Source organism: Vombatus ursinus, unplaced genomic scaffold, assembly GCF_900497805.2.
Source record: "Vombatus ursinus unplaced genomic scaffold, bare-nosed wombat genome assembly UNPS02000580.1, whole genome shotgun sequence".
Taxonomy (NCBI): domain Eukaryota; kingdom Metazoa; phylum Chordata; class Mammalia; order Diprotodontia; family Vombatidae; genus Vombatus; species Vombatus ursinus.
The window spans coordinates 6,858,955-6,870,868 of record NW_020940358.1 but is presented as its reverse complement, the minus strand read 5'-3'; the positions used below and the strand labels follow the sequence as shown (position 1 = coordinate 6,870,868).

General features: G+C 40.7%; 1 protein-coding gene across 1 annotated transcript in view; it reads left to right on the top strand.

Moving 5' to 3' along the window:
* Positions 1-11,914, top strand: part of NTSR1 (neurotensin receptor 1) — a 132,703-nt gene that overhangs the window by 96,163 nt on the left and 24,626 nt on the right. Inside the window, exon 2 of the mRNA XM_027848217.1 lies at positions 1,208-1,409. Coding sequence (XP_027704018.1) covers positions 1,208-1,409 — 202 coding nt within the window. The remainder of the gene's footprint in view (positions 1-1,207; positions 1,410-11,914) is intronic.

The window sequence follows — 11,914 nt, the reverse complement described above, 5'->3', positions numbered from 1 at the left end:
TTTCTTTCTTTCTTTCTTTCTTTCTTTCTTTCTTTCTTTCTTTCTTTCTTCTTTCCTACATTCATTCATTCAACGAATTATTTAATCCTATTGTGTGCCCAGGCCAGTGCAAGCCTCTGCAGAGGTAGGAGTTTACAAATGAATTGAATTGTTGAGAGGATATGCACACACTAGAGAAAAATGAATTAACAATCCCATGGTAGCAGATGCCACGTGCCAAATTAAGCAGTGAAGTACTCTAAGAGATCAGAGGAGGAAGAGAAAGAGTACTGTAGAATACAATGATCAGTGAGGACTCCACAGAAGAAAGCCGGCATGAGCTAGACTTTGAATGTCATATAAGATTAAGAGAGAGAGAGAGAGGGACAGTGGAAAATGATATGAACAAAGAAGTGGAAGTAAGAGTATATAAAGTGCATTAGTTCATTCAGTGGACAATAAGACCAATATGGCTGGAATGTCCTTTATATTATGGTCTATGTTGTGGCAGTATGGGACATGAAGAGGGGAGATACTGACAGATGAGGCATTCTGGGGCCAAATTTGTAGGGCTTTGACTTCAGGCTAAGGAATATAGACCTTAATCTATAGACAGGGAAGAGTCACTGAAGATTTTTCAATAGGAAAGAATCATGGGGTCATAGCTATGGAGCCGGAAAGGACCTCAAAGGCCATCCATTTAATATTGTTCATTTTGCAGAAAAGGAAATTGAGGTTACAAAAGTTAAGTAACTTGACCAAGGTCGAACAAGTTATAAGCATCAGAGATGAAATACATGTTTTGGAATGATTCATCTGGCAGCTGTAGCATAGGGGACAGAGAATTGACTTTACAGTCAGGAAGAGCTAAGTTCAAATTCTGATTCTGATACTTATTAGCTGTGTGACCATTGGCAAATCATTTAATTTCTCAATGCCCTCAAGTAGCTCTCTATGATTATCATTACAAATAAGTTGAAGATCTGATGACCATCAGTGAAGAGTTTCCTTACCAGAAGTTTCCTGAATTGGTGAAATAAAAGGTCCAGACTCATTTTAGAGGCTCACTTCCAAAAACAAACAAACAAACCTAGAAATCTCTGCAAGATAGACTGGAGAGGAGAGAAGCTGGAGGTAGGGAAACCATCAACGAAGCTTCAGCAGAACTTTGTACAAGAGGATAAAATAAAGTATAATTATTCTACTTGGTTTTTTTTTCCTTCCACAGGTCAATGCGTTCATCTCCTTCCTATTCCCAATGGTGGTCATTTCGGTCCTGAATACCATCATTGCTGACCAGCTTACCATCATGTTCCACCAGGCAGCCCAGCAGAACCAGGTCTGCACAATTGGAGGGCAACAGACCATGCTCAGTATGTCCATAGAACCCAGCCGTGTCCAAGCTCTAAAGCATGGAGTTCGAGTCTTGCGTAAGTATCCATCTGTCTTCCAGGGTCACACAACTAGTAAGGGTTTGAGGCCATATTTAAACTCAGGTCTTCTTGACTCCAGGTTCAGTACTCTGTGCACTATGGTGCCACCTAGCTGCCCTAAGAGGCCTTAGAGAGCAAATTTTAACCCTTTCATTTTATAGATGAGAAAAGATGAGTTTCATAAAGGAAAAGCGATTTATCCAAGGTCACATAGGGAATCACAAAAAGCAGTATGATACATTGGAAAGTATATTGGATCTGTAGTCAAATGACCCAGATTCAAATTCTCACTCTACTTTGTTACCTATGTATGGATTCTTCCAGTTTGAACATTCTATGCTATGACTTTTTCATTTGTCCATAGATACATACTTTCTATCACCCCTTTCAGGTCCCTATTCACCTATGTTGGTCTTCAAGTCCCAGGTCTTGCCCTCCGCCCCAAATCCTACATTCTATTTCTTAAAAACCTTCCTCCCATTCAATCAAAAATCATATATGTATCTAGTATACGCTGGAGGTAAACAAAAGTGTACAGTCCCTGCCCTCAAGGAGCTTACAATCTAATAGAGGAGTTGACTTATATATAAAATATATATATATGTATATGTATGTGAGGCATATATGTGTGTGTTTATATGTATGTATATAAGCATATACATAATATATGTAAAATGAATACCAGGTAGTTTGGGGAAGGAAAAGCATTAGCAGCTAGGGGATGATTAGGAAGACTTCATGCAGGTGACACAAGCTGAGTTTCAAAGGAAAATGGGGGTTCCAAGAAGCAGTCCAGGAGGAGGGAGAGTCCAGGCCTGGGGGAACAGCTAGTACAAAGGTCCCAACTAAGTTGTCTTCTTGGAAAGCATCCTAAAAATCTAATTTCTGCTAATGTATCAATGTCTGGTAAAGGTTCAGATATGATTCTCCATTTTGAGGGTATTTGCCTTCTAATAGAGAACTATTAGAGAGGAAAAACTTTTAAGACACAAAGGAAATAAATCTTTAATGGTGGGAAAAGGAGGGAGAACCCTGGAAGCCTTCCTGTAGTGCAAGGGCTCACAGCAGAACATTCATATGCCATGACTGGTCATCAAGCTGTCCCTGAGTGCAGTTGAGGTGGCTTCGAAGTTTTGCTTAGATAAATTGGGACCATCTCCAGTTGTCCTGATCTATATATTGCCACTGGGCCCAGATGGCTCGGGAGGAGAAAGTGAGGCAGGTGACTTTGCACAGCCCTCGATCACTTAAGTCCAATTCACTTTCAAGTCATGGCATTACCTTGCTGATGTCATGGTTATCTTTGAAAACAAAGGACAAACAACAACAATAACAAAATAAATTGCCTATTTCTGGGGCTCCATTTTAAATTCCTTCATTTTCATCTAAATCATAGCCTATGGACAAAGTCTCTCACCATCCAAGAGATTTACAGCATGCTTTAGAGTTGTCCCCTTTCTTTCCTTCTTGGTTTTAAATGGAGATACCTTCACCTTTCTTAAGTGACATCATTGATGTTAATCACTATGGATACAGGCAAACCTTGACTCAAATAGGCCAGGTGAAACAGAGAAGATCATGGCATTCTCCAAAGCCACCCACTGGTAAATCTGTCTTAAGCTGCTATCCCAAATTAATAATCAGAATGAATCATTTCAACCTCAGATTTCTGGGTGCTAAAGATTAAGCCAGATTACTTTAGAGTAAGAGCAGTTGCCTCTAGGGTCAGTGCCCCAGTCTCCCCAATCACCAAGTCCATTTCTCTGTATCTGGAGGCAGCCAACAAAAGATTGAAGGAGGTCAGACTAGTTCCCAACCATGACATGAGAAAGGGTAGGGACGTGATACAGACATCAAAAGAAATCAAAACCCACATTCTGGTCCCCAAACAAGCCCACTTTGGCTATCTTCTATGGTTGTCTTTAATGATAATGATGTCTGAAATCATTCACCTTCTGATTGGTTCTTGGAGAAAAAAAATCAAAGGAAGCTGGTCTAAAGGTCTCACATCTCACTAGTCTGGTCTAGACAAGATAGCTAATTTCTGGGAAATTTCATGCAGCTACAACACTTACAATCCATTTTGGGTAGACACTTTTAGATGATAAGGATTGTCTCTGCAAGTCTCTTCACCCGAGCTCAGTAATGACTTGAGCTCCAGGGAACCTGTGGAAAAAAATCACGAACATTGGTTTTGTTTCCTATGTTAAATGGTGCAGGACTCCAAGAGACTTAACCATCCATTCCAGCAGGCAAGGCTGAATGCTTGCAGTTTCTTCAGAATGGGAGGAAAGTAAGTGCTATTGCTAAAACTCCCTCTGATTGGAACTGGATAATGAGTACCTGGTTTATCAGTGAAGGTTTAGCATTGAAGGTAATGTATTTTAGATACTCAGAAGTGTTGGGAAGATTTACAGAGAAGGAGAAAGAAGATGATAATAATAACTAACATTATGTAGAGTTTTAATATTTGCAAAATGCTTGACATTCTATCCTCACAACAACTACATGAGGAACAAGTCATTTTTATCCCCATTTTACAGTTGAAGAAACTGAGGCAAAGAGGGGTTAAGTGATTTGCCTAGATTCACTTAACTAGTAAGAGTCAAGACTCAAACTCAGGTCTTCTTGACTCTATCTGCTACACCATCTAGCTGCAGTAGCAGCAGCAGGGGCGGCAAAGATTCTATGTGACTTGCCCAGACTCACACCAGCTAGTAATTGTCTAAGGCTGGATTTGAACTCATGTCTTCCTCACTGCAGGTTCAGCCCATCTACTTTGCTATCTAGCTGCTTGAATAACCTCCTGAGATAGGTATTGTATCACCTTTTTACAGATGAAGAAACTGAGGCTTAGAATGAGGCTCAGAAGAAACGTGCCCAAGGTCACACAGTTACTAAGTGAGAGAGCTAGAATTCAAACCTAGGTCTTCCAAAAAAACTGTAAGATATTTTCTCCTACAAAAGGTATAAAATAGCCAAGAGTCTTCACAATCACAGTGGAAAAAGGGGACTGTGGTCCTGGGGCCACATTTGAAAATCCACATCACAACAATTGACAATGAGGCTGACTTTCAAAGGAGAGCCTTGTAGTAGCCCAATAATTAATCTAGTAGCTTATATTGGTAGAACTCTGTCCTCACAACAATCCCATTAGGGATGCAGTGCAGGTGTTCTTATCCTTGTTTCACAGAAAGGTAAAATGAGGCACTGAGTAGTGAAGTATTTGCCCAACGTCACATAACTAGTATGTGACTGAGGCAGGGATAATCCAAAGGCACTCAAATTCCAGGCTCATGCTATTTCCTCTATGCTAGGCTTTCTCTGTTTGCAAGGATCTCATTCATCTCACCTCTAGGGTACCCTTAGAATTTAGAGAGAGCCTGTGGCTTAGACAGTATGGTTCAGTCTGCTCTATATATGAGCCATTGAATGCACTGTGCTCAACACTGGGAAATGCAAAGATTAAACAAGATACTATCCCTGTCTTCAAGGAGCTTATAGTCTAGTGGACAGCAAGGGGAGACTGGGATGAAAAGCAAATATACAAAATAACTAATTAAAAATAAGTATATGAGAGACATCTGTGACAATAGCTTCTTCCCAGGGCCATGTGAGAGTAGGCAGTGTGGTAGGTATGACAGGAAAAGTACTGGATTTACAGTCTGAGGAATTGAGTTGTTTTTTTTGTTTTGTTTTGTTTTGTTTTGTTTTGAGGAACTGAGTTTGATTAACCTTCCTGGGCCCTGAGGTTGCTGAGAGATGATGAAAATTTTGACTTCAATACAGGATTACAGTATTGAGGTATAAAGGAAGGAAGGAAGGAAGGAAGGAAAGATTTATGAAGTACCTACTATGTGCCAAGCACTGGGAAAAGCACTTTACGAATATTAATTTATTTGATCTTCACAATAACCCTGGGAAGTAGGTATTGTTACTATCCCCATTTTACAGTTGAGGAAATTGAGGCAAACAGAGGTTAAATGACTTCCCCAGGATCACACAGCTAGTGCCTGAAGCTGGATTTGAACTCAGATTTTCCTTACCCCGGGCCCAGCAACACTGTACTTGCCTACCTGCCTCCATAAAGATTGACAAAATTAATCTGTGAGGAGGGAAGGTAAGAAGAGAAATAGGCATCATGATAGAGTAGAAAGATTGCTGGATCTGGAGTCAGAGGAACTGGGTTCAAATCTCAGTTCTGCTACTTACTACTTATGTGACCTTGGGCAACTCCCTTCACCTTTCTGGTGGCCCTCAGTTTCCCTCATCTGTAAAACGAGGGAGTTAGAATAGGTGACTTCTAAAATGCCTTCCACTTCTAAATCAATGATACTATGGAAGGGGCATGTCTTACTATTGTTTCTCATCTTTTCAAGTTTGGTCACACAGCATAAAAATAAAGTGAATAGATAGAAATACTCACAAATTAGTGAAGTACATGGCAGTTCGAGAAGAAGGCTTGAGTAGTTGGCAGGAGGAAGAGTGGGAATGGGAGAACAGGAAAGACTTTATGCAGAAAAATAGTACTTGGGCAGCATCTTAAAGGAAGAAAGAAGCTCTGTGAGATAGAGTATCTTCTCACCATAGGGGATGACCAGTAGAAAAGGCCTTCCAAGACCCCAGAACTTACCACAGAAAAGATTCTGAGGCATCCAGAGCTACAACATTACAGGTTTAAAGGACCTCAGAGATCATCTCCATTTCTAGATCAACCAATACCTGGGCTGGAAACCCTCTGCTTGAAGACCTCCAATGTTCTGTCCATTTCTGGATAGTTCTAACTAGCCCTATTCTATAAAAGCAACCCAAAGCAGGAAACAAAATGTGGACACCTACAGAAGTCCCCACCACCATCAGCAGCCTTTTCTGGGAACAACAAAAGTAGCCAATGCAAATTAGGCAAGACTTTGGATCCCCTCGCATCTCTGCCATGTTACTATAGACGGATCAGAAACTTGGCCCTGGAGAGGCAGAAAAAGCAGGGAGAACAATTTGCTTTAGGCTGAGGAGACAGAGGAAATAAAAGGAATTTAAGTCTACAACTCCAGAGATTGCCCTCACTCTTCCAAGGAAGCTGCAAGTTGCTTGTCCTGTCTTAACTCAAATTGCCAGTAGAATGAATGAAAATGATACTTACACTTGGTGGCTTAGTCAGCACTTCTTAAACTGTGGGTCTCCACCCCAAACGGGGTCGAAATCCACCGTTTAAGAAGTGCTGAAGGGGCTGAGAGTCGAAAATTTTTAAGAAAAACTGGCTTAGATGGGAATGGTAGCAGGCAGAATAAAACCAAGACGCAGCCAGACAAAACCTTTCCCTTCAGCACAAACTGATGCATCCACACCCCTGAGTGACTGATTTTGGTTCCATAGCCCTGAAGGTAAGGGTAAGTGAGGGACAGGATTGAGTCCTGAGATAAAGAAATATTGGCTAGAGGGGTGATTGAGACATATTTTTGGACATGGCCAATGCAGGAATTTTCTATGTGTATTTGTTATGAGGGTTTTGTTTCCCCCACCCTTTTTTTCAATAGAAGGAAGTAGGAGGAAAAGAAAATAATTTCTATTAACTGAAAAAATTAAGTTAAAAAGAAAGTAATGGTAAAGAAAATGGAATGTCAGTCATGCCAGTGTTGTTTATAGCTCTTGCTCTTTGGTCAGCATCCAATTGTCCTTTCTTCTGACGTGTAAGTGCTCTCCTTAACACAGTCTGGGGGCATATCTGTCTGCTCCCCCACAGGCATCAGCCTTCCCAACAAACTATAATTCCAGATGGATTTCCAAGTGAATAGCAACCATAAAGTCCATATCTGTCTATCATCCCCCCTACCTATCTGTCTCCTTGACAACCAAGATCAGGTACAGTAGGAGGTCCTTGATAAACCAAGAAGCATGAGTTACCTGCAGAAGGCAATTTTTTTCCTGCACCTCCTGCATGCCCAAGGTCAAGGTTCTGTTCTCACTAGCAAGGAAATGCACAGGTGACAATCAGATAAGTGATAACTAAATCTGGACTTTTCCAAAGATTATGTAGATTTCTCAGCAAGCACTTCCATGTGCCAAACAGGAACAGAGAGAAAGATAATTAGTACATTTTAATTTACGTTCTCTTTGCTCTTCTGTCATCACTTCTCCTCACACCAGGCCCCCATTGACGACAACATGGAAGTGGCCATTGACCCACAGGAGCCAGGCCAGCCAAACACAAGCTTTGGCACCTTATTTTAAGGAGAAAAGACTTTGCATAAGCCTTAGCAACGCTTGTGTCTGTTATCTGAGGACCAGCCTAGCTCAGTGCAACAGGCTGCATACTAAAGAAATCACAGACTTTGAAGTGCGAAAGTACTGCCAACTGTTAGCACTTAACCTGGTGTGATGGCAGCCTGTAATCTCAGCTTCTGAGGAGGCTAAGGCTGGTGGAATTCCTGAGCCTGGAAGTTCTGAGCTGCAGTGGGGCTAAGCCAATCCACCGTCCACACTGAGTCTGGCACCGGTATGGTGAGTTCTTGGGAAGACAGGAACACCAGGATGCCTCAGGAGGGGCAAACTAGCTCAAGTCAGATGCAAAAGGGGCCAAAGCAGCTGTGTCAGTTAGTAGTGAGATTTGGCAGGTATGTAGCCCCTGCTTCCAGCCTAGGCTAAATTGTGAGACCACTAGCCCCTCTTTAAAAAAACAACAAAACCATATAATCACTTGTTTGAATCAAATTCTTCTGACTTTATGAGAGATGTTCATATCAGTCATCAAATGATAAGATTTTGAATTTCTACAAATATATTTGCCATTTCCATGCCTTGCAATATGATAGTGGGATCTAGACTCAATCATTGTTTTCCTCTGCTGAAATTTTCATTAAAACAAGGAGCCTATTTTCAGGTTTTATATGTATGTATATGTAGGTGTGTATACATGTATGTATATGCATTCATGTGTGTGTGCATTGTACATGTACTACAGTGTACATTTATATATGTCTATGTATCCATGTATGTGTACTATCTATGTGAGTGCATATGTGTGTTGTAAGTATATGTGCATGTATATGTATATAAGTATGTATGAATAATACCTCATAATATAAACATAAATAGGATCCTGGTAAGATAAATTCACTAATTATTCTTCAAGCACCACTCTACCAGTCCCTGTTCACCCTCAACAGTGACACAGCCCAGACTATTTCACCAAGTTAGTTTTAGACTGAGGTGTAACTTTTTCTTTCTCTTTCCCACATGGTTAGGTCTGTACCAAGCCAATGTTTCTAAACAGTTTTCTTGTCATTTAATTGGTCTTTGAATTGGACTTCTGTTTAGTCATTTTTTGAAAGCTCTGACTATAACTATACAATTATATTAAAGTTGGGTAGATTTACCAAGCAAACTCAGGACTTACTGCCTCATTTCAAAAGGGAAACAGATTCCTTGTCCTCCTCCAGCTCCAATGACTCATCTAGGCCTGGAGCCAGACCTGGGTTCTGGAAACCTAAGTCAGTAGCGAACCTCTATCACATCCTACTGAACTGGTAAGTCTGGTTCCATTATTAACCTATTATGTAAAGAAAAGTTTTGCTCTGTCTATAGGGTCCTTCCCTAGGAGGCTATAATAGTCTTGACATATGAGGAGAAGCTTTACTCTGTCTATAAGGTCCCTCATTAGTAGGCCATAATAGCTTGTTGTGCAAAGAAAAGCTTTGCTCTTTCTGAAGGGTCCCTCACTACTGTTGTTGTTATTCAGTCATTTTCAGTCGTGTCTGATTCTTTGTGACCTGATTTGGGGCTTTCTTAGTAAAGATACTGGAGTGTTTGCCATTTCCTTCTCCAGCTCATTTTATAGATGAGGAAACTGAGGCTAACAGGGTAAATGACTTGCCAGGGTCACATAGCCAGTAAGTGTCTGAGGCCAGATTTGAACTCAGGAAGATGAATCTTCCTTTCTCCAGGCCCAGCACTTGATTCACTAGTTGTCTCCCGTCACTAGTAGGCCACAATAATCTGTCACATTAGAATAATCTTTGCACTGTTTGTACAGTCCTTCACTAGGAGACCAGCCATCAAAGGATGAATTGTTTGGACCAAAGCCCATTAAGAGGAGGTTATGATCTTCATTGGTGGAAAGAGTATCTAATATGAACAAATCAAAAACTCTACCATGTGACTGAAACTGCTCAGTCCAAGGTTTGCCAGAGACCTCTTGACTGCTGGATCTGATAACCTTTCCTCAGGCCTTATCTTCTTTGACTTCTCTATAGCTTTTGGAATTTCCACCTATTCCTCCTGGATCCTCTTTTTTTCCTTGAATTCTATTACATCACCCTCTTTCCTGGTTTTCCTCCTACATATCTGACAACTCCTCAGTCTCCTTTGCTGGATCAACATCCATCTCTCATCTACCAATCATTGATGTTCCTCCAGAGTCTACCTGTGTCTGCTTTTCTCTCTACACTTTCTCTCCTGATGATTTCATTATTTCCCCCAGGGATTTAAATATCATCTCTATGTTAAGAGAGTAGAACACTCTCAAGTCTATATCTGTATGTGTGTATGCATGTATATATGTAGGTCTATATATGTGTATCTATTTATACACACACATATACACACATACACACACACACACAAACATGCATTTATGGTATATGACCAAATAGGAAAGAAGAGACATATGTATATACCTATATACATACATGTATGCATATTGACATACATATGTATTATGTCCCAAAAGTCTTAGTAAATTTCTCCCTTCAAGTTTGGTCAAATAGCATAAAGTAAATAAATAGAAATATATACAAAGTATGAATTTTAAGCTTAGTAAAGCTTAAAACCACACTAAGACTTTTAAGATACCCTGTACATATGTACACGTATGTATTCTTAGCCTGTCTTTTGTACTTCATTCCAACATTGTTAATTGCCTATGGGATATCCCGGAGACACCTTAAACTCGACAAGTCCAGAACTGACCTCATCTTCCCCCCACCAAACCTAGCCCTTTTCCAAACTTCCCTATTTCAGTTGAAGCCACCACCATTCTTCCAATGATCCAGGTTGGTAACCTCAGAATCGTTCTTTACTCTTCCCTCCTCCTCCTCCTCCTCCTCCTCCTCCTCCTCCTCTAAAGCAGTCAGTTTCCAAGTCTCAGTGAATCAACTTCCATAGCATCTCTCGTTTCTATTTCCCCTTCCTGTCTACTCACACAGACACTGCCTTAGTTCAAGCCTGCATCACCTCATTTTTGCATTATTGGGGTAGCCTTCAAATTGGTCTCCCTGGTTCTAGTCTCTCCTCTCTCTAATGCATTTCCCAGACAGCTTTAAATAAACTTCCTAAAACTAATCGTGTCTTCCGGAAAATCTTCAGTGGTTCCCTATTGTCCCTAGGATAAAATACAAGCTCCTGACATTCAAAGCCCTCCTCATTTGAATTCCTGCCTACCTTTTCAAATGCATTTCATACAACTCCCCTATATTCATTCTGTATTCCAGTCAAATGGTACTACTAACTCTACCCCGAACTCAACATTCTGTGGTTTGTCTCTGTACATGGGAGTAGATATATTGCTAGATTCATTTCATGTTATTCTAGTCCTTTACCACACTATGGTTCATAAGGTAGTGGATAGCCATCAATCCCCAATGTTCCTCTGCTTTGGGGCCAATGAAGAGATCTCCTTTTAGGGCCTAACTATGCAATGTATATGCTTTAGACACCCAATATAATTTGGAAAACAGTATTTGGGAGTCTGATCTCCAACAAAGCCAGCCTTGTTTGCTCTAGAACCATTGTCCATCACAATGGGTCAATGAGGTTGTGTGAATACATAGACTATCTCCCAAGTCCATAATGTACTCCCTCCTCACCTCCACCTGGTGGTGTGCTAGAACCAGCTCTAACCAGCTCAGAGTTGATTATTTAATTTTCACCGTGAATATTTACACCTCAGAAATTGGCAAAGGCTACAATCAGGGCTTTATTCATTGTCTAGACTTCAAGCAGTAATGGAGAAAATGTTAACAATATAGACTAAACGTAAGAGTAGGTTGTAAGCAAATTTATTTTTTTCAAAGAGCCCACTCTTAAACATTTACCAGTATATTCCTGTCCCTACCTCTCAGAATCTCTAGTTTCTTTTGTTGTTTGCCCTTTGTTCTTGAAGAGGACCATGACATCAGGAAGGTGATGCAATGACTTTCAAATGAATTGCATTTAAGTGAGGGAGGGCTGTGCAAAGTCACCAGCCTCATTTTCTCCTCCAAAGTCATCTGGGTCCAATGGCAAGATATAGATTAGGATGATTGGAGATGCCTCCCCCTACTTCCAGTGGTAGACCATGGCCTTTTTAAACTAAGGTCTTTCTGAGGTCTCAGTTTGACTGAGGCAACACCCATTCTGTGACTAAGACTAGGTAAGAAATGAAACAAAGAATGAACTCTTTTACATATATACATACATGTATGTGTGTGTGTGTGTGTGTGTGTGTGTGTGTGTGTGTGTGTGTGTGT